The sequence below is a fragment of the Tetrao urogallus genome, assembly GCF_951394365.1.
Source record: "Tetrao urogallus genome assembly, chromosome: 1".
NCBI lineage: Eukaryota > Metazoa > Chordata > Aves > Galliformes > Phasianidae > Tetrao > Tetrao urogallus.
Window position 1 is genome coordinate 51,774,612 of NC_136813.1, and position 23,841 is coordinate 51,798,452.

At 38.6% G+C, this 23,841-nt stretch overlaps 1 protein-coding gene across 1 annotated transcript in view; it reads left to right on the plus strand.

Annotated features, from left to right (window-relative positions):
* Positions 1-282: 282 nt before the first annotated feature.
* The window catches only part of PCCA (propionyl-CoA carboxylase subunit alpha), a gene marked incomplete at both ends in the record, with an annotated part of 259,645 nt that continues 236,086 nt past the window's right edge, over positions 283-23,841 (plus strand). Inside the window, 4 exons of the mRNA XM_079540566.1 lie at positions 283-327; positions 909-986; positions 4,189-4,236; positions 4,330-4,398. Coding sequence (XP_079396692.1) covers positions 283-327; positions 909-986; positions 4,189-4,236; positions 4,330-4,398 — 240 coding nt within the window. The remainder of the gene's footprint in view (positions 328-908; positions 987-4,188; positions 4,237-4,329; positions 4,399-23,841) is intronic.

Consider the following 23,841-nt stretch of genomic DNA (forward strand, 5'->3'; position numbering starts at 1 on the left):
AGGGTCTTGGATTAGAGAGACTCACCTGCTTAACTGCATGTATGCCCTGGAGGTTCAGAGAATATGGTCTGGAAGCTGTCCTTGCTCCTCCCCCTAATGGGAGTTTGATAACAGTAGTCACTGAAGGTGCAGTTGGCATAATGGCCAGCTGATAGTTGTGGTTGCAGCTGGCAGAATTCTGATCCTAAAGGTATTTTTCTTCTTCACTGCCTGAAGCAGCTTGTACTGTCACCTCCTCAGATGAAGAAGTGCAGAAGTGTAGGTAGTTCATGTGGGTGTAGCATGAGTGACCTGCTAGATTATGGGATCACCTGGGAATGCTCTCAGGTGGGGATGGGATGATGCTGTTGCAAAGTGGGAGAGGTGTAGCTGTGGAAAAATAAGGGAATATGAGCCTAGAGAAAATGTTTTTCTTCCTTAGATCACTGTCATCATGGGACTGTGGTGGAAAAGACTGGGAGTCAAACTTGCTTCTCAAGCCTGTTGCTCTTTTGATAGCAGTTCTGCCCTAGTCCATTGCCTGCTGTATACTTAACAACTCCCTAGCAATGAGGGCTTCTCCCCACCCCCAGTGTGTACAAATACCTGTATGTGTGTTCTTAGAGAACTTATTGGTAAGTATTCCTTGAAACAAGAAGGAAATAGGAGGTCACAAGTTCGCAAAAAATCACTTATGGTCTGAAGAATGACTTCTGTCTAGGGCTTCTGAACTGTCCTTAGCTACTGTTTATTGTGTGGGGAGGCAGATCCTTGCTAGCTTCCATCCACTTTGTGGGGGAGTGAAAGGAGGGGTAGGGAATGATATGGAAGATTTTCCTCAAGATGTCAGTATATGAACTGTTTCTGTCTTGCTAGAATATAGTAGCGGGAGAAAAAAAAACATGTGTAACTCCCTCTCTCTTCTATAGTGTGAAACGCTTTGTTCAAGACGGTGCCTTAAAACATCACATAAGCTGTATTCTGCTGTGTATGATCCAAATGAAAAGGTAAGTAGTGTAGTGCATGTTTTCTCTTTGATGTTTTACTGTAATGTTGGCATTTGACTTTCAAAGCTCTCCTCTGTGCTGCTTCTAACAACGGCAGTTCTCCCAGTACAACCCCTTCACAGTCGTTGAATTGCAGTCACTGAATTACTAAATGTTAATGTAGTATATCTACTGAGATTGGATACTGTCTCAAGTGCATGACTTAAGATGTTGAAGTGGTTAAGAGCTTGGGGAAGTTACATACTAACCCGAGCATGTTTTTCTTTTAACAGAGCTATTCTTAATGTTGTACATGGTATAGGAGGTATAGGCATAAACCACCACTGCATGCGTATGCATGTAAACATGTTCATGTAGATATGGAAAATGCAGTACTAGTAGCGTGTTTGTTAGATGGTCAGATGCACTTTGTCCAGGTTGAACTTGTTACTCATGTGTGAGTGTGAAAACTTCAGAGCTTGGATAAAGATGGATGTGTGAGGTTTGCAGGGTGTGCTAAATCCACGTCTTGGATGAGGCTGCTGGTTTTGTCTGAGTTTTCTGTCAGACTTGCTGACAGACTGATGCAGTAGCAATCTCAGCTTACAGTTGCTAGCCAAGGAAAACTTTTCCTGTGGGCGGCTGTCTTGGCATAGCTGCTGAAGTAACACGCTTGAAAAAATAATGTGGCCGGAGGTGTGCTCTTGCTGAAGGACATGAATGCCAGTGTTTCAGCATGGACTTGCTGTATCTACCAGTGTAGGTGCAATTAATTAGGAGTGAAACAGTATTAGAAAACAGAGAAATACCAGTATGTAATGAGAACTGTGGCTAACAGAAAAAATTCTCAGGAAAATTCTCCTGAAGTAATTAACTAAATTCTTCCCGTATTCTCAAAGCCTTTTCTTAATCAAGGTTCTATTCCTTTTCTATAGGCGTAATTACACTGAGACAAGGTAATCACGTCTTTGATTTCTCTTAACTAAAAGCTGCATTACTCCAGACAGTGGCTTCCATGAGTAGCTCAAGGTCTTTTCTGGCTTCTCTGCTCAGTGTTGCTGTTTTTGTAACGACTGCACTTCTAGTATCAGTCTTTTGCATACTAATTAGTGGAGATTGCATTAAAAAAAGAAATGCTGCATGCTATTTGAAGGCAGCATGTGAATAGAACTTTTTTTAGTTGCTGGACTTAAATCTTGTTAACAGCAGAAATAAAGTGAAGTTTCTTCTTGTTAGTATTCATATTGCAGAACTGGAAAATTAAATAACAGATATTCATAACATCCTAATACTGAAAGTCTTGTTTTGCTATGTCAGCATACTTGGTTAATAAAATAACTGTTACACCAAAAAGGTGTCCAGGCTGGACCTTAGCAACTTGATCAAGCTGTGGTTGTCCCTGTTCACTGCAGGGGAGTTGGACTAAATGACCTTTAAAAGTCTCTTCCAACTCTGACAATCTGGGAAACTCAATGAAGTATTTGAGTTGTTATACTCCTTACCACTAAGTATTGGCAGTTTTAAAAAAAATTTCCCTTCAAGTCTATGCCTAAAGAGCTTTGGGTTCCTAGCATGCTGAAGCTTAAGTTCAGGAACAATTTGTGTTCTTGCAATGTTTGTACCTCTCATAATTGACTTAGCTTAGGAATGTTTGTGATCTATCTTCATAGGCTGCAAATGTGTCCGAGTGCTTAGCAGAGGTGTGTATTCCTTGGCAGAGCTGGCTGAGTTTACCATGCAAGCTTGCTACAGCTCTTGTCTTAATTTCTGTATGCTGTTACTATGGGGTAATATTCTGGAACTAATTAGCAGATGTTAGCTCAGCCCTGACTTTGAAGAAATATAATAAATTTGGTCAAGTGCACCTTGTGTACGTCTGTTTGTTCCACCCTAGTCTGGCAATGGAAACTCCCATGGTGGTGTTACAGTTCCTTTCTCCACTCTACCTGCCCCTTCCACAAACCTGATGACTGCAGGGATAATGAACAGTTTCACTTCTGCACTGACGATGCTTCGTTTTCCCCCAGATGATATGGGAAACAGCTGTTTTAAGTAGGGGAGTTGCTCTGTGCAGCTATAGAATGTCTTGGGGTGTAGTTAGATGAAACTAATCTGGAGCAACTGTGTGCTGCCTATGAAGGGAGGAGCCTGCTAGCTTCCTGTCCTGTTTGTGATTTGGAACTCAATAGGCAGAGTAGGGCTGTTTAATCTGTGTGCTGAACTGATGCATCCTGAAGATGCATCACTGCCACATCTGAAGTATGAAAAGCAGTGGGGTGAGTGTGCAGGGCAGGATTGTCCCTTCTGATGATGGTCTGTGTTTGATACTGAGCCTCCTTGGTTGGAAATGAACTGGTATAGCAGCAATAGTGCTTACAGCCAGGACTGAGGTTTCTACACGGAGCTTCTCTCAAGTTTCTTAATGGAAAAATTTTGTTTAGGATGTAAGGCTGATTGTCTTCTGACAGCTTGTTATCCCCTTCTTCAGTGCTCTTATCATGCCTCTAAGATGTATTTACAGCATCAAGTGCAATGGACTGTGAAAGGTGACAGCGAATTTCACATGCCTACTAAAGTGTGACTTGCTGTTTTGTTGCACTTTGGTTGCTGCTTAATACTGAGTGTGTAATGATGTCATGATGGCAGTACAGGAGCTTGCCAGGCTCCTCACATGACTTAGCCATAATGGAGATCAAGGCCTGTACCAACTCAGCAAGAGCTGGAGGGACCACGTGGAGGTCTTTATGTGTTCTGAGGTTTTGGGGGGAGAAGCCGATCCCTGGGAAGCTTGCCTCCTTTGAGTATATGGTGTGCGTTCAACATATGCAACTTGAACACTTCTGGGAACTAAGGCTGTTGTTTGGCAGTGCTTGTGAATGTCTCTTCCCTGGACTTGATTGTTTCATACAGCTTTTGTGGGGTTTTAATTTCTGGACTGTGCATGGTAAGGAAATCCTGGGAATGGTGATGTGAGTAGTCAACACCTTTCTGTCTGTTCTGAGCCTGTGTATGTACTAGTACATATCTAGGCTAGCATACAGTTTGTGCTATATTGTTATTGATAAATCAGCAGAACCCTTTTAAGCTAGGTGAACTCAGAGTTGCAGGCTTCTGGGTAAACCAGTGTTTTATTGGAAGTGGAGGAGAAAGGAATGTTTTCTGAAGGGAGGGAAACTTGTAATGTGTTCATCTCTCAAGGTCGTTGTTGTTCTTTTCCCTTCAGACTTTTGAAAAGCTCCTTATTGCCAACAGAGGAGAGATTGCATGCCGAGTAAGTATGTAATCCTAAGTTTTTTCCTTTTGTAGTTTATTCTTAAGCTATTTATGTTTTCAGTATTGATAGCTTTCATTTTTTGTGTGGTAGGTCATCAAAACATGCAAGAAGATGGGGATTAAAACTGTTGCCATACACAGTGATGTTGATGCCAATGCTGTAAGTACTGCTTGAATGCAAATGTTAGATAGGGTTCAAGATGACTTGCAGCTATTAAGCAACCTGCCTTCATATAATGGCAGGCATGTTTGAGGTTTTGAAGCATCTTTGCATATGCCCTTTACTCCATGTGCTTAAGAAGGGAGGTACTGATGGATTGGGCAAGTACTTAGCAGTACGTGGCTTGAACTCTGGTGCTTTGCTCATTGTAAATGTTATCTTGCTCTTTATGCCTCAATTCTGGGAGAGAACACAGTAACACCTAATAGGTAGTTGCTCTGTGCAGCAAGAGTGGCAGTTAACCCAAAGTTTTGTTTTGGCTAATGAGCACCAAGGGTAATTAAAAATGGTTTGCAGGAGATGGAGAACTCAGTATGAATGGTTCCTCTACCTGTTACCTTCAGTTTATGCTTTCTGCTTGCCAGAGGAATGCTCTCTCTTACCAGATAGCTACCAAGCATGCCAGAGCTGTTACATTGGATGCAGATATTGAGGTGTGTTCATCAGTGTGTCAGGAAAGTAATTAAATGGCTCTCTAGACAGGGAAGGTACTTGTCTAGATGCTTACCCCTTTTTTAGGTCTTGTAGTTTTCTATGCAGTTTATTTCAAAATATCTTAATTTGGTTACAGCATACAACAGCAAGTATATTCATACTTGTCCTCTACAGTCAACAAGACTATACATCTTATTACTCTTTGCCTGCAGGAACTGCAACAGGAGAAAGGCCTAGAGGTTTTGAATTGCTTATTGGGATTGGGAGCTGAAAACCAGTGTTACAATTTAATGGGAGAGGTCCCTAGGCAAGATGAAAGGAAAAAAATGTGGATTTTATGCATGGCAGGACTTAAGTTCATCAGCACTTGAAAAATTGAAGCATGAGTCGTGGAATTTAGGAAAGTTTAGTTAGGAGGACTTTGTTTTCAGATTTGAGTGAGAGATGAGAACTGTTGAAAATTTTGGACTCTGACACAGCTGTTGTCTCAGTTCTTTTGCTTGGTTCGAATAAATAAACTGTGGGTATAATAATGGTCTGAAACTAGATTATACTCAGATGAGTCAAATGAATTTCTGTGCCAAGTAATAGTTTTCTTTAGGTGCTGGAGAATAATAACACTTACTTTGGATTTTAACTGGTAGCCAGTTAGCACAACTAGAAGCATATAGTAGCTTGTGAATTGAGAAATGATTTCTTAATAGATGGGTGTTAGGCATTATACATCCTCATTCTTCTGGAAGCCAAGAATTAAGTGGAAATAAATACAAACTACTCATAAAGTCCATGATCCTTCTGGTAAGACAGAAGCAGGCTAATGTGTACTTCTATTCCATCTTATACATATGGTATCTGCTGTTTGGATAAATGGATCTGCTGTTTAGCAGTGTTGCATAACCTTGTTTGTTGGCATGAATTCTGAAAATACAATAAAACTTCTTTTAAGAAAGACAGTATGATCTTTCACCAGTTGGTAACAGACTTGAAAAATGAATTGGTCTTTCGAGTGCATCTGGATGCCTTTATTTTTATTGTATGGGCACTGCTATGAACTGGAGAGTATGGAAAACTTGGAAGTAATGCATAAAGACTGAGATTGAAGATTATAATGAGGGAATAAGAATGACGGGAAAAAGTACAACTCATGACCTTACAGAAGGGAGTACCAGTGATGTGTTACAAAGAACTGAAAATATAATAGCTATTCTGCTTCAATCTACTGTGCCATCTTAACCTTAATATATATATATATGTAGGGTGTTTAATTCATAATAGTTCATAAGAGAAAGTAAATTCAAGCTGGTGTCTCAAATTCAGTAAGGTATTCAGAACAGTTCATAACCTTAACATGTCAAATGAGATGCTGACACTTTGAGTTTATGGGCAAAGATAATGCTAGCAATTCTATGAGGGTTAAGTATTGCCTGCTTAGCTTCTTTGGATCCTTACTTAGGCCAACAAATTGAGCTGTGCAACTTACGGATTAGCTGGGTGCATTGAAGAAGCTTTCAGTATTTAAGGAAAGTGAGAGAGGTTGTTTAAAATGTTGTTCTAACTGATTAAAACATGGTATTAATACAGATACTATTTACATAAGTGGTTTCTTGGTCTAACTGTATGAGCGCTACTCCAAAACTAATGCCTTCTATTTTATTATGTTGGCCCAGAATGTCAGAGGTGGATGTCGGTTGATAATAGTAGAGACTGAGCCTTCCCATCAGTATTCCATTATGTTTTGTTGCTGTGTGACCGATGGCAACGTAGGGGCAGTCTGACAGGGAAGCACGTGTGAAGCAAAGGGGTGTCATTAAATTCCTTAGTGCAGAAAAAGTAGCATCCTCTGACAGTCGTTGATGCTTACTGAATGGTTATGGAGGCCAACCAGTGGATGTGAGCACAGTGAGGTGGTGGGTTGCATTGCAGCAGTGACAGCAGCAGTGGGTCACCTCTGCTGACGCAGATCTTTAGGAGCGTGGCATACAGGCTGTTGTTCATTGCTAATTTAATTTTGAAGAATATTGTTTTATAGCTGAGAATTTGTCAAATAATGTTACAGTGCTCTTTATATCTGTTGTAGTTTCCATGGAAATAAATAGTAGGCATTACTTTTGGAACAACTGATGTAGTGTGTCTACCATGTCTCTTTTAATCTCTTCTTTGGATGTGTAACTGGAAATAGCTTAATGTAATCTGACTTAATGACTTAATGACTAGGATCTCTCCAGTCATTCACTGTTGTTGTGAATGACCTGGCCATTGCAGAGGTGTGTGTGATGGCTAGTTAGGATAGACGCGTCCAGAGGCCAAATTGTTTGACTGTGTTACTTATCATAAAGCAGTGGCAAACTTGGCTTGATATACATTGTTTATTTCTGTTCAGATTGCATCAGCAGGTAACTACTTGGTTGAACCAGCAGTGGCAAGATGTCAAGCTGAAATCAGATTTGGCAGCTAATGCAACCTGCTGAATGAATTTATAGGAGGAAAATGTTTGCTTAGTGGTGGGATTTTGTAAGAGTTGTGAATCTGCTTTTTTTTTTTTTTTTTTTTTTAAATGGTGATAATCACTGGAACAAAGGCAGAAATAAATGTTCAATCACCAGCCCATCCTAAAGCTGTTTGTCTTTACTAAGAATAGTGGGACCTGATTTCAAGTGATGAGTATACAGGGACTGTTTACAGAAATGCTTTTTAATGAAGTGTTTAAGAACATAATGATTTGAAGTAGGTAAACTTCCTGTTTAGAAGGTGGAGCAACCTCTGAGATCCAGTAAAACCCCTTATTACCTTACCTGTGTAGCTACTTACTAAAATGTGGGTAGTCTGATATTCTTGGTACCAATTCTCTTGTATAAGTAGCTTTAATAGTCAGTCTTCTGCATCTTTCTGGCTTTCCTTTCTGCCATTCTGGTTGAAAACAATTGAAATTGAAGTAGGGCAGCTTTGGTGTGCCTATATAAAAACTCACAAAATAAGACAAACAAAAAAAAGCCAAAACACAAAGCATCTAGCAATTCCAACTCTTCAATAACAGCTTCTTGTTTATTCCCTATCCAGTGTCATATGCTTAAATGATTCTAGTAGGTACTTTCATTGGTGTTTGTGTAGAAATGATATATTTACCTGTAAAAGTGTTGATTTTTTTTTTTTGATTAATTTGCTGGTGAGCTGTTACTCCAAAAGCTTCACTCTGAAAGACCTTTTGGAATTCTTCCATTTAATATGCAATTAAATGTTTCAATGTAAGAACTGACACATCTTTGTAGAGTTCAGTGTTAAATGGAAGTGGTGGGAATAGCTGAAATATATACATGCTTTGAGTGAAACTACTTTTGTTACTCTAGATTTGGTTGCTACAGAACAAAGGCAAAAGTTCTGTGTGCTGTTAAAGCAGTACTCATTTTAACATCCCAAATGTGCATCTTAATAAAGGTAATTAGGCTAGGAAAGTACATGAGAATTTTGACCTCAAGAAGTTAAAAACTGTAGCAACTTGTGAGCAGAAAGCATCAGAAAGGATTGTACTAAATTGGGAATATGGCAAAAATTGAACAGCCTGCTGAGAGCCAGCTAATGCTTATTTGAGGGAGGGAAATAAAGAAACAGTCTGGTTCACTTTTTAAAAAAAAAAAAAAAACTGAAGTATTCCTATAGGCTAAAAACAAGAATTGTTATGCTGATAGGACAGCAACATTAAAGCTTAAAAGGATGTAAGTGACATCAGGGGTTTGTGAGTTACTGTGCATTAATGTGAAGTTGTAGGTAGCTGGAAATGATATTAAATGGGATTGGATTACATTTACACTGCCTAAGGGATGTGAATGAGCAGAAAGATAATTTTTGGTGTTATTTATGCTGTAGAAAAGGAGTTGCTGCTTTAACAAATGTCCTGAAGTAAAATCAGCACAGTTTAGGGAAGAGCAATCTGGCAAGATAACTGAGACACTCTTAGAGAACAAAGATGCCCATGAGGTGCTGTGTATGTTCAGGAAAGTAGGTTGCAATTTGTGCATTTTAGAGTCTTGACAGTCTTGGTTAATACTCTGTATTTTATGATGTTTTGGGGAAGAGCAGGAAAGAAGCTGACAAACTGTGCAAAATGCTACTTTTTCTTCAGAGTTCAAATTGTGAAGCACTAATTCTTTATACGTGGGTATGTAAGGAGCAATAGAATCTGTGCATTTCAATTTAATGCAAACATCTGGGATTATTTTTGGGGTGAGAAAACAAGCAAAGAATTTCCAGTGAAAAAAGAGTAATGGTATGTACTTTTTTCCCCCTGAACTGATCGGAATAGAGGGTTAAGATGAAAGAGCCTCCTCAACCATAAATGTAACACTGATGGTGCAAACATTGTCGAGGAAAGCTAGAGAACTATTGTAGTGCCTAATGTAATCAGCTAAAAGTATGATAAATGAAGAACAGGCTTTCACTAATTGGATCTGAACAAAAGAAGGTATAGCATAAAGCAGTGAATGAGATATAATTTTATTTGGCATTTTTTAACACAGCAGGGATTCTATAGCCATATGAAGCAATGAACTATAAATGACTGAAAAAATCCCATGGGAAAGTAATGTAAACTACTGAAACTTCATGGAGTACTGGGCAGCTGGTTTTGCCCCTTTAATGCAATTTTTCTGTCACTCACTAGGCTTCAGGTGTTAGAGATGTTTGTGCTTATAGTCTTTCAGTATGCTAAGTGTTTAACTTTTGAGAAATACCTTTTTCTGCTGGATACTATAAAGGCAGAAATGATGCAAATGCTTTTATTGATGTAAAATTAATTGCACAGTATTCATCTGTTCACATGAAATCTTGGTCTTTGAAGGAAAATGGGGGGGGGAGGGGAAATCCAAGGACGTATAAACTGAAAACTTGTAATGCAAACTTATCTTTTTTTTAAGCTTGAAGTCTGCAGCCATATTTCAGAAGGAAGTAGAGAAGAAGGTTCTTTAGGGGAAATGCAAAGCTGATTAAGTTTGTAAGCTGCTATAGCAAGTCTGTATTGGGTGGAATGAATTTGGGTGAACAAGCTGAGCTTTTGACTTAAACAATAAAAACATAACTTAGAAGATTTTTTCCCTACAGCTTAACAGGATGTCTGTTCTTTGTTCTCAAGAAATGTAGCTGGCAAAAAAAAAAATTATAGGGGGGATGTGGATTGTATTGATCTTATTAAAAAAAAAAAAAAAAATCACCAACATTATTATATTGAAAAGTTTATCTGAAACTGAGAAGTTTTCTTTGCTTGTAGCTGACTGACATACAGAGGTTTCACAGAGTAGATGAACACTGACTTTTTTTGTTGTTGATTGCTTCTGTAAATATACAAAACAAATCTGTCATCTGCTACAAAAATGGTGATTCAAGCATTTTAGAATCATAGAATCAGAAGATGACTTGTGTTGGAGGAGACCTTAAAGATCATCTAGTTCCAACCCCCCTGCTGTGGGGGGCGTTGACAGCTCATTGCCTCCCAATGGCACTTTGTTTGTGCTCAGATAACCTGAAGAGAGATCTAGTTCAAGTACCTATAGGAAAAGAAAACGCTAATGTTTTGTCTTGTTCAAGAACATGTTTTCCAGACTGATGTCTAAAGTGTACAGAGGGGACTCTGCTCCTGTGCATTGCATCGGGAGCAATCAATTGCTAATAAGTGGTGCAGCGTTAAGAGTGTGCCAGGACATGCAAAGGAAGCACTAGGGTCAGGTTTGTGGTTGGTGTTCTGCTCTTTCTTCAATATTTGTCTTATATTACAGCTAATCCATACATAATAAAGTCAATTGTCTTTGTCCTCAAAGATAAGGCAGCGTGCTGCTAGTTTCTGTACAAGAGGTGGTGGAAATGTCAATTATTCTGTCCCCTTGCCTTACTGAGTTAAATAATGAACACTTGCGTAAGGCATGAGATGTTGGTATTGATCTTCCTGTGAATATCTCTGTGGGAGGAGCATAGTTTTATTCAAAACTGTGTCTTGTCTGCCAAGCACAGACTGCTTTTTCTTTTAAAACTGTACCATAACTTCTAAGTGAATGAGTGGAGGCTGCTGCTGATAAAGAAATACTTGATTTTTGTTGGCTTGTAGAAGCTTAAATTTCTCCTAAAATTATGTAACTTAGTGGGGCTCACTAGCGCTCTAAGGTCGAAGTTTCAGGCTGTTCTCCAAAGACTATGCATTTTAGTCAGTGATAGGATGGCACAAAATGTGTATGACCTTTGGAATAAGGACAAACACATTCCTTTGGTGTTATTTGGTGGCTAAGATAGTGTTATTTGGATTTTGGATGAAGGTGTTATGCTGAGCAGAAGGCTACAGAACAGAAAGCTTTAGGCATCGTGGTGCACACCTTTTGGGATACTCCTTGAACGTGGGAAGTGTGTATTGGAAGGAGGGAGTTGAACTGAAATCATCTGGTCTTTGTGAAGGGTTATTTAATTACCAAACTCCTTATATGAAGGACCAATATACAGATTAAAATTAATTTCTTAACATAAAGCTCATTTGGAGGAAATGGTTGGTCTTAGGATGACAAGATGCAGGAATTTGGTCACAAGCTAGCTGTGATTTGAATGCCCAAGCGTCTCCGCAGCAGTAAACTGTATCTGTGTTTCTGTGGGTACTGATATCTGCCTAGAGTGAAGTGATTGATCTGTATAGTGTCCTTGTTGTCTGCATCTTAGCTGTTATGGATTAGGTCCTGTTTGCTACTACTGACTTGGTGCCCATTAGTGGTGATGTGATATATTTGCTGAACTGTATATTTTGAGTTTTGCCTGGAAGATAATCTTATAGCTGTTCTCATGCTCAAGACTTGTAACTTAAATGCTGATGTACACTTGCCTGAAGCTGCTGTAGTTGCTAGCTTGCATGGTTTTGCCTTTCTGGGCATTTTTCTGACCTTGTGTTGCTTCAGTGCTTTGAATGTACCAGACACCTTATTTGTCAAGTTAATGTTTTCTTCTGATTTAGTATGCTAAAATATTTCAGTAGAATGTCTGATAGATGCTGGAGCCTTTTATTGAAAGGAAGATGAGTTTGGAGTAGGTCAGCCATCAGTTAAGCTGACCTTTGCTGCTGTGCTGGCTGCAGGACTCTGACCTGTTTGGAGAGAGCGCCTCGACCTTAGAGTCCTGGCAAACAGCCTGGGAAGGGCTGAAGCCACTAGATTGCTCAGCTTTGAGAATGTATGGCTTTTGTTGTTGGGGGAATGAAGAAGTGGCAAACAGCTCCTTCCTCTATAACCAGCATGGCTTGATGACACTGCTTGAAACTGGCAGTTCTGGATCAATGACTCCTGCTGCCATAATGCTGGCTCAGACCTACTGCCGATTACAGTGAATTGCTTTCCAAAAGTCCACTGGTGTGAACCTGTTCTTGTTTATTTTGTTTGTGCTGATACTTGGTTCTTTCCAGAGATTGTGCTGGCAATTGCAATGTTTTTATATTTTTTTATTTTTTTAATGAAGATAAACAATGTCAGCATGACCAAATTAGCTATACTGTGTTCCTTTCTGAAAGAGGTTAGTGGAGAGGTGCATGATATTCTGCTGCCTCACCTCCTTGGAGATGAGAAGAAAAGGTCCTTGGAGCCTTCCCTTCCTTTTGAGGCTCTTTGAATGTCCTGTCTCTATCCTGTTGTCTTCCTTCACCTAGGTCTTCAGCAGCAACTTTTTCACTGTGCTGATTCACTTTGCTGCTTCTGTGGTTTATATTGTCCCAGCTGTGCTATTTGCTATCAGCTGTGTTGTGTGCATTCAAGTATGCACATATGAACAAGCACTTTCCAAGTGCTACACATGAACAATGCTGTTCAGTAATCTTATTTCTTATCTGTGTGGGTGTATTAATTAGTTAGCAGGCCTTGGGCTGAATTTCCCTTTACTATTAGGGCTCACAGGCAGTGATAAACCCAAGCAGTATTTGTGAATAGTTTTCAGAAGTGCTTGGGGTATAGCCACTTTAAAATTACACTGTATACAAAGAATAATTCTTTCCCATTCTTACCTCTCTATCTTCTGTGTACCTGACATTTCTGTTGGCACCAGTACCTGTGCAGTCTTTGGTAAATGGATCCTGGCTGCTTATCTGTCCTGAAAGAGTGCAAAGAAAAGAAATGCAGATCAGTAAACAGCTTCGTGAGTGCTGTGGTTGATGCTATCTGAACATGTGTTTGGGACCTGCAGAAAGGAGACTACCTGCTCCCACTTCTCTTTTGTGAGACGTTACAGATTACTGATTTAAGGTAGTATGAGCCTGTATCTTTGATACCTATTTCCTTCCCTGCTCCTTTTTCCCAGCACTGACCTGTGTGGTAGGACTGTTGAAGAAATGGTTAGGAAGTGGAACAGTCTTTAATAGTCCTTGAGTGAATGTATATATCACTGTTTTAATTGGTATTGTAGCCTTGGGTTATACTTTCTTGTTTTTATAAAGCATCTTTCTTTCATTTGGTTGCTTGCAGTAAGACAGTCTTATGAGTTTGAAGTGCTCTTTCTTTTACCCTTTATTACTACTGAATTCTAAGTAGTAACTACAATCATTTGGCATTTGTTTCAAATGCATATGGTGATGGTTATTTAAAAGAAACTATATCTTCTGATCTTGTCTAGTATTGGGGGAAATCAGAGGAGGAATAGTGATCTGAAAGTCATATCTACAATAATAACTTGTTACTGGGAAATTGTGTCAGTCTGCCAATGTCCTTAGAATAAGTGAACTGTTCAAAATTGAATCTATAAAATCCACTTTAAATTACTTCATGAAAAAGCTTTTCACTGTTTTTATGATTGCTTTATAAATATTTTTTTCATAGAGATGTGGTATTCTAGGTAACTCAATAGCAACTGCCTTTTCTTACCTCATGTGAAACGTGCATATTTGTTTTCCTTGATGCCTGCATACATATGAACGTTTCCTACCAGCTAGGCTGATCATGCCTCACAACTATAACTATCCATAAATGGAAATTTATTATTAGGAAGGCCCTCAAGTTTCTGTCAGGTTGACAGGAAGCACATTTGAGAATGCATGAGTAAGCAAGTACAGTGGAAAAAACTGATTTTCATAGTAGTGCATTCAAATTTTTTTTTTTGCCTGTAAAAGACCTTTAAGTGTCAAGAGATATAAAACTTCTATTTGCTAATGAGATGTTTTTTGTATCTTGGCTCACTTGAGTAGTGAAAGCCAGATATGTCATAATATTTAGTTTGGTACTTGTCTCTTAGTGTCTGGCTAAAACTGAATCTTTGAGATCAGTATAGTCATCCTTGAAGCTTAGTTTTGGATCTTCATTGCGAATTGATAAATGATAGTATTATTAATAGGTGTTTGAAATTGCTTCCAAAAAGGAGTTTTGTAACAGCTTGTAGGTTTTTTTTTGTTTTGTTTTAAATCAAAACAAGTACATACAGAAACAGAAAACCAAAATCACTAATTTCACTATAATAATCACTAAATGTTTTTCCAGTTTGTCTTCATCTTGCTGTGCTAGTCAGGCATTACAAATGTATTCTGAGTCTGTAAGTATGGATTTGATGTGTAGTGTTGCATTAACTGCTTGTGGCTTCTTTGTAGGTGGTGTTTAATAGTGGCTTATCTGTTGAGTAGTAATGTATGGGACCTTGTAAGGTAGGACATTAGAAATGGTTAAAGTGCAACTTTTTGTAATGTGGGCGCTTGGCACTCTTGCAACTCAGTTTGCTTGTGCATGCCATCTCCCTTGTTGCTTTCTGTAGTAATGGAACATCAGCTACTGGGAAGCATGTCTTTAAGGCTGACCTGTTATAATTTTGTTCTTGCCTATTTTATTCCATACATAACTTCCGAAAGCATTGGTTGAGAAGCAACTACAGATTGGGCATGATGCTGATAGTACCTGTTGGGGGCAGTGGATGGTAATCCTTTGAAAGGAGGGAGTGAGAAGGGAGGAGGACACAGTTCTTCATCCTTTCTTCCACATGAATTGTTTGAGATGCCTGACTGGAGCTGATATGTACTCTTCCTTTATGATACTTGAGGACTGTTTTTTTTTCTTCCCAGAAATATTAAAGTCCTGGTCTCCAGGTAATGCTTATCCTACAAAATCTGTTACGAGATCATTAATTTTGTATCCCTTTCCCATTACATTTCCTTTGTAATATTAGATCATAATCAGGGGGCCATGGCTCTATAAGTGCGTGCAGCGATGGGTGCAGTGAACACCCATCTTGGACGTCGGGTCCCACAATAACACAACTGTTTGAGAATGGCTCCCTGCAGGAGTGGAATGTGAATGGAAGCTGAGGCAACTGTGTTGAATTGCATGCAGGTAAGATCCCACTGAGCATTGTGGGGTATTGGCATGTGGCCAGTGATTGCAGTTAGTTTGTGGTGTTGCATTAAGAACAGGTGTGACTAGGTGACCTTCCAGACCATGTTGGTTGGCACTTCTTTTGACAGACTTTTCTTAGTGTGTTACAGCTGCTTGCTTAAGGATCAGGTGACTTGCCAAGCTATGGATATTGTGATGCTTCTCTACTTCCTTGGCAGGCGTTGTTGTCTCCTGAGAATTAAAAGAAAGGTAAAGGGAAGTGGTCTCAAACAGTGTATTACTTTTCCAGTTCCTTGGTATTCGGACTACTCATTTCTGGTGTTTTGCGATGTTCTATAGTAGAAGTTCTGAAGGATGCTGTTAAATGACATTTATTAAAATCTGTTCATATCTAATATAGCCAATGAATCAAAATCTGTGTGCTTCAGTACTGACTTAAAATGTTCAATTATTTAGCAGCATAGATATCAGACTATCATTTCTTTTAGGAGTTGACTTCCTCCACTGATTTAAAATGCTGAATAGGTAGCTTGAAAGATAACTTGTAAAAGTTTATGAAGAAAAGCTTTATTCAAATAGAACCTCCATTCTCTTAGGGAAATTTTGTTTTGTCTTAATATGGGTATGTAAATGTTTGTTGGTAATTCTGATCTTGTTTCTCTGTGCTTTTGGCACTGTCTCCCATGACATCCTTGTAAGTAAGCTTAGGTAGCATGTGGTGGGTGAGCAAACAGTGAGGTGGATTAAGAACTGGCTGACTGACAGAGCTTAGAGTGTTGTGATCAGCAGGGAAGAATCTAGTTGGAGGCCTGATGGCAGATGAACTTCTTTATTGTGAGGGGTGACAGAGCTCTGGAGCAGGTTGCCCAGAAGAGGTTGTGGAGTCTCCTCTGGAGATGGTCAGTACCCTCCTGGATGCTTTTCTGCGTAGCAAGGGAGTTGGATTAGAGCTCCCTTCCAACCTCTGTGGTCTTTGATAATGCATGTACGGTGAAGAGTCTAGTTTAGTGACTACAGGAGAGTCTTCCTGAGCCTCAGTCAGACTTCGCTGGGGACCTTGCATCAAATGGAGATTGTGTGCATTTAGCAAGAAATCGGAGATCCTTAAAGCTTGCGTAGTACAATGTCTTTCAAACATAATTTCAAATTGATGCTGGTCAATTTGCATATATTGCCAATGCTGCATTTCCAAAGGATACTTTAGGAGTAATATCAGTTACATATTATGGACTGGTTATAATATTCCCTGCAGAAGCTGTTCCATGACCTTATTACTTCCTTGGTAAATCCTGTTGTAAGTGTGAAGGAAAAGCAGCTTTGAGCAGATGAATGTTAATCATTAATTTGTGACTGCTGGCAAGATTAATATTTAGAAGTACATGGAAGAAGTATACATGTGGTCATCCATGTCATGGTCTGTAACAAATGCTTGGTGCTATTCTTTGAGGCTGGCAGTAGGAGCAGTAGTGGAGTCCTCACAAGTAAGGAGGAATTCTGTGGCTGGGTTGCTGAATTGCAGATGAAGGAGCTGCAGGAAGCAGGGGAGCTGACTGCAGGGTTGTGGAGGACAAACACTGGCGGGTTCGTTTGCATGCAATCTGTGGAGCCAAAAGCTTTGTTAGAGGTTATCCTAAAATAAGTAAAGAATAGACTCAGTATAGGAAAGGCAGTGCAAGCAGACCACACTATGAATGTCCTCTACAAACCTGATAAAAAGATGAAAAACCTGCTTAAGAAAACTGAAGGAAGTCTTGTTCTCATGGACTCTAGTATTAATGTGGGATTTTTAGCTATCCTGATAGTTGCTGGAAACAGAAATCCATTCAGGACTCTCGAGGTCTACTTCTCCCAGGATAAGTAAGACAAATAGCAGAACTACCTTGGATTTCAGGGGAGTTGACCTTGGCATCAATGCTATGTATTGACAGTGAAAGGAAGGAAGAGGAAAACTATGTTGTTGAGCAACCTCATAATGACTGAGTGTATGGCAAAATATGAGATAATCAGTGCTTTCTTTGCTTTGTCCTTTTCTGAGAGGATCCAATCCTAGGCTCTCAGGTCACTGTGCCTAGCTGCAATACTAAGTGGAGTGAAAGATCAGCTGGATATCAAGCAAACAAAATAGATGTAGGAAAGTATGGCCTTGGATGGGATTCATATGAGAGAAGTGAGGGAAGGAGGTGATTTCGGTGGGAGACTGCTGTCTTTTTGAAATGTCATGTTGTTATGGGAGATTCCCAATCACTGGGAGGTAGTAATTGTTACCTACTCATCTTCAAGACAGAAGGATCCAGAAGATTACTGAAATAGAAATTGTGTGCAAAATTGGCTTGGTTCTAGAAATCTCTTCTAGCTGCAACCACAACTGTTTGCTCAGTGCTTTTTTAAAATGAAGCACTTTTAAATGTGCGCCATCACTTTATGCAAGTAGAAGCCAAACATAGGATATGTAGTCTTTCATGCCATTAAAAGACAATATCTCTCAATTTGTATTAAGAAATGAAATTAACATTGAAATGATTTTCTTTAACCTTTGTCACCTTTGTCACCATATCTGGTATAGACACTGATGGTTGGTTTGGGAAAAAAAGAGGAACTTACAAAATAGCAGATGATGGAGTTACCTCTGACAACTCATGTTTGAAATATCACTGGATTGGACACTGAGAAAATTCGTGTGAAAGCTTTAAAAATGTCATGCAGATTGTCATCAAGACTGTGAATTTCATGAAGTCCAATGGACTGAATCATCACTAGTTCAAGGAATTCCTTGAATGTATGGATGCTGATTAGGGGAGTCGTCATCCCATTTTCTGAAGGAAGTCAGAGTAAAATGCTAGAATGTCTCTATGATTTGTGAAATAAAATCAAGTCATTATGAAACCAAAAGGAAAATGTGTGTCAGAATGTGAAGATTTATCATTTTTGGTGGATTTGACTGTTCATGGAAATGAGTAAAACGTGTTTTCAAGGTGAAAATTAACTTACCTGTGCTATGTTTCAAACCGTAACAGCATTTGAATGAAACTTAAATTATGATGAGCTCAAGTTATGGCAAGTTATATAGTGCATTTTGATATATTGGCTAAACACAGTCCTGTGAACAGCAAAATAATATGCAGCCATGCTTTCTGTTTTGATAAAGGAATTTGAGAAGATGTTTCAAGACTTATACCATAATAATGATTTCTTTTAAAATTTGTGACTCCATTTTCAATTCACATAAACAAATTCTCAGGTGATGTATTTGTTTGTGCTCTTTGTGTACTTTGTGAAATGTTAAATTTTTTTTGTTAGAATCATGGAAGCTACTGTGAAGTCTCCATTTTTTTTAGTTTGTGAATCTGTTTTTCTAATGCCACCTGTGACGCTTAATATTTCAACCTCAATTTATCCTGTAATTAAGTGCTGAATTTGAAGTCTTAAGTTTACAAGACTACAGTATGAATATGGGTTCTGCTGTTGTATTTCCTGTAATTTACAGATACAAAAGGATATATTTAATCAATCCTAGCTTCTACTCTTTAAAAAAAACAAAAAACAAAAACACTTTAGTTATATTTAGTTGGACTGTAGCTTTAAATGTCACTTCCCTTTATGTATATATGTATGTATGTAATGTGGGGGAGATTTATAGCTCTACAAATATTTTTAAAGGTAATAACTTGAATTTTAATGTTGAATCCTATTTTGTCTTATGATGCAGTTACAGTAAAGTGTAACTTGTATTTTGTTTCTACTTGCTGAATGTTCTGAAGAATTTTTTTTACAATCAGCCTTGAATATGGGTTAAATTAAGCTTCAAGTGTTCTGTGTTTTTTTTTTTTTTTTTTCCCCAGTGTCTTGAGAGCTCGAGATTGACAGATGAACTTGTAAGCTGTAAGCTCTGTGGAACTGATGCTTGTTGACAGCAGTTTCCTATCTATTTTTTTCTTTTCCATAGAGGAAATATCATAATTCTCCCACAAGTTAACTTCAGTAACTTAACAGAGAAAGGTATTTTTTTAATAGGTGGCCTGACTTTAATGGATTCAGCAAGTGCTTTCCCCACATTCTACAACTTGCTTCCATATGAATCCTTTTTGCAGATAATTTTCTTTTACAAGTTAGCCAACAAAAGCAAGAATGTGTTCTTTGTGTGAGTTCTGTAAGTTCATTTTTTTTAAAATTAGGCACAACATGAATAAGTGACATGGCTGTATTAAAAGATTTTTGTAAAGTAATCATCATAGCCCTAACATGTGGAGATTTAAACAAAGTTTCTGATTTGAAGGTATGCCTTTTAAATGAAGTTTTCATCTACTAGAACATCACCGATTTCCACCAGCTGAACTAAAGCATACAATCACTGTTTCAGTTTTCTGCCCTCCACAGATTTCTGTGGGTGAAGCTGACTCATTAACTAGCATTCTAAATTCACTTTGGCAGGCAGGCATGCCTATGTATTCTTTGCGCCAATATTCTTTCCACAAAATCAGATTTCTTTTAATTTTACAATTTCAAGCAGTTAAGTCAACGGTGGCCTTGTGTCAAGGGGCAAGTAGTAAGACTGTATGTTCTTTAAGAAATAACTGTACTAAGTTTGGGGTGAATGAGGCTGTTTCTGTTCTTAAGCTAAAGGGAAGACTAACACACTTTCATAGGAAGTTTATTAGTGAGCAGCTGTTCTAAAACTTGCTGGTCTGATTTTCTTTCTTAGGAATTCTATTTCAGTAAACCAAGCCAGTAGTATTAGTGTTGTCCCCATCTAGTGGCCTGTCTCAAAATCTAGGAAGAAAAGCACTGAGGTTGCATTCAGAGGGAGGGAAAAAAATCCATTTTGCTCATAATTTCACCCAACTTGATGTGCTCTATGGTTCTTTATTGTATTTTGTTGCCCACAAATGCAGTATTTAAACTTTCAGGGCCAAGTTGTGTCAGAGGGGTGAGGAAACTTGAGTGAGAAATGTGAATGGACAGGTGGTTTTTGGTTGTACCAAGGTACCTGGGGTAGATGCTTGTATCATCAGTGCTTGGAAGAGTGCTCTGTGCCTCTGACTTGCCTCGTCTGTTGAATTGTCTTCAGTCAGAAGAATAAAATGGGATGTTAGAACACTTATTTTTGTACTTTATTTTCCCATTCCTCTTTTTTTTGTTGTTCGTTTCTGTATATAGCCTTCTCAGTTTCCTTAGTTTTGACTGAGTTTTTTGACTCTGTATTAGAAATTCTTCACTCAGAGGGTGGTGAGGCACTGGCACAGGTTGTCCAAAGAAGCTGTGGGTGGCCCTGTCCCTAGAGGTGTTCAAGGCCAAGTTGGGTGGGGACTCCAGGCAGCTTGAGCTGGTGGGAGGTGTCTCTGCTGATGGTGGGGAGCTGAACTAGATGATCATTAAGGATGCTTTCAATGCAAGCCATTCTGCGCATCTGTGAGCGGCTGGGTGGGTCTCTGGTCCATCATATTGTTCGCTGTATGATGTGTCAGTCTGCAAGTTTACTGACAGTCAGTGTCTGAATTTGGGCATGGAAGTGGAAAGTGCTACAAACTTTGGAGTAGTTGTTCCCTACCAGTTGCTCAATCTATGTTTCTAATAAGACTTAGAAAGCTGGAGGAATTATGATAGTAATTTAGAACTGGGAAAGAAGGCTACCTATTCTGAGAAAGCAGCTCTTACCAAATCTTTATATTACTACTAAATAGATTTTCTTTTCTGATTGACTACTTAAGCAGGGAAGTTGTGTCTATGAACATCTGCTTTCTGTTACAGCAAAAAACAAGCTTTGCCTATGGCCATGAGTTTCAAAGCTCTGAATGCGTTTACATTGTTTCAGAAAGGAGTATCCTTTAAATTGAAAATGAGCTCAAGCTTTATAGGTTTATTCATTTTTTTTTTTTTTAAGTTAATGAAACTTACTGGATTTTTTCTTGCCCACCAAATGACCTAGTTTATTTTCTCTTGACTCCTCAAGATGAACAGTTTTGCTTTAAGCGTGTCCTTTTCTGCCATCATATATACATGTATTCATATATTGTACTATATGACATTTACTGCGTTGAAGCAAAGAGCCAACAAAATTCATGAAAATCCCAGAGCTGCATCTTACTCAGGTGGCCTGCTGTTTGAAATACGACTCCTGGTGTGTATTGTACTCTCAGCCCTAGGATTCAATAATGAGATTGAGTGGTATCTTCTGTGAGCACTTCTGGATGATTGACAGTGAGGTGATGTGAATCATCATTTATCAGGGTATTATCATGCCTACCCTTGATAATTTCTCCCTGCTGTCTGGGGAGGTGGTGAAGACAGATAGGACTTTGTGATGTCAAAGTAATTAGTGTGTGTTGGTTTCCAGCTGAACAAACTGGAAGCTAATGATCAGGTAAATGAAGATGAAATGCATTAGTGTAAGAATGAAGGTGCAAGGACCTTGGGGAAGAGCTTATCAAAATTTCATGGGGGCTATTTGAATATTTGACAATTTGTTTGTGCAGTTGCAAGCAGTATTTAAAACTACTGAAGGATACTTCTGCAACAGTCTATTTACGTGTCCTTTGCTGATATCTCTCTTAGTGAGAGGGTCAGCTCTAGTGCTGAGGACATCAGACTCTCCTGATCTAAAAACCAGGATCTCCTTGTGACTTGCATAAAATCTAGATAGTGAATTTCTAGGTAATAATGACAATGATGTTAAGATTGGGAAGGTTGGGTTTTTCTGTGATGTTCTCTTTCCTCCTATTTAAAGAGGGGAAAATTAACCATAATGAGGTTTTCATATTGTTGATCCATGATCAACTCTTTCATATTTTGAAAGTATTTTGCAATTGCTTGTACATACCTAAGTATCTCAGGATGTGGACTTTGTAATGTAATTGGTGATGCTGCTGCAGGTTCCTGATGCTGTTTCATGACGCAAGGTTTGAGAACAGTGTGGATCATTGCTGAAATGTTTTTGAATTTTTAAAAAGAAAACAACCCTTATGGTGTAGGTGTGTACAGCTGCATTGATATTTTAAGAGGTGCTTAATGCATGGGTTGAGGAGAATGTAATTCTTTTCCTATACCAAGCATAACCAACAGCAAGTGTTCTGAAGGTCTCTGCATAGTTAGCTTTATCACATGATTACTTACTGCAAATTTTAATTAAATGATTGAAAACCTATCTGCTTCACACACTTTTCAATGATTAGAAAGCTAATTTGCTTACTGATATTTATTAATGCTGTTGTAGTTGTCAAAATGCCTGTCCCTTAGATACTTCCAAGAATAACCCACCTATGGCAGTGGGCAAAGCTTTGTAATTAAACCTTTTTTAACTGCTCTTTAGGCTAGCTTTATGTATGTAGCTTTCTTCCCTTTATTTCAGTTTAAGTTTTTTTTCTGCCTCTTATTCGGTGAAAGTGAGGGGGCTAGAATCCCTGGCAGGAATTTGTCCGTATTAATATGGCTCATCAGAGACATTATATCTAATTGGAGAGCCTGCGGTATGGTTGCAGGAGACTGAAGGGAATTATTTAGCATTAGCGTGGCTCGTCTGGGAGTTGTGCGCTAATCAAGGAGCTTGTGTGTTAACTGTAGGGATGATGGGAGTTATGACGATTATGACATGTGAGCACGTCTGTATGAGAACTGGACAGGCAATGAGTTAATCAAGAAATGCATTAAATGGCTCCCATGCTGCTTCATTATTACTCTGCAGAGTGTCTGTCAGGTTGTGTACTTTAATGGGGGAAAGAATAAAATCTAACAAATGAATGTCTATGCCAGTAAAGTAAATACAATTTCTTACCTACAAAAAAATCACCTTTTCCTTATATTTTTGAAGTTGATGTTCTAGAATGTTGTGTTGAAAAGAAATGAGTACTTAGTCTGAAAAATGCGTTGAAATGTCTCTCCGTTCCTTTTTTTTTTTTTGTATTTTCTTAAGCATGTGCTTTCAGAATTATTTCTTAAGACATTAAAAACATCTGGTTAGATGTTTTAGAAACTTTTATGTAATTAAAAACTAATTTTACTCTTTGATCTGTAAATGTTAGCAATTGGCTTTAAAAACATGTAAATACTAATTGCTTTTCACCACCAGGATGATTCAAGCCTTGCAAAGAAACAAACAAACAAACAGAACCTAACCATAAACTGTAAAGCAAGTTTGCATTCCAGGTAAACTCAGCATAGATAGAAGCATCCATTTCATATCTGTCATGAAATAATTGGTTATGCTGGAAAGAAAATCTGTTTTTAGTGGGGTTGAAACTGATAAACTCGGTTAACAAAAAAAGTGCATAAACCTTCAGACCAACTGGATTACATCTGTGGGCAAACTCATCCCAGAGCTGCTGGCCAGGTGAGCATCTGCACTTTTCCTGCTATTGTCAGCACTGTCAGATTTAATAAAACTTCCTAACAAACTGTGACCTTCATGTATTAACTTAATTAAAGCAGTATCATGGCAAGTACCCAAAGTGTTAACCTGTAGGAGGTGGTTATTGAAATCCATTATCTGTGGAGTCAGTATTAGTGGTCAGCAGCATCAGAAGTAAAACTGCAAGTCAGGCCCTCCCTTGGGTGCTGTGAGCTCAGCAGGTTAAACTGTCAAAGCTTCTTAAAGGACTGATAGTTAAACCCCCTGGAGTTATAGGTAAACCAATCATTTGCTGTC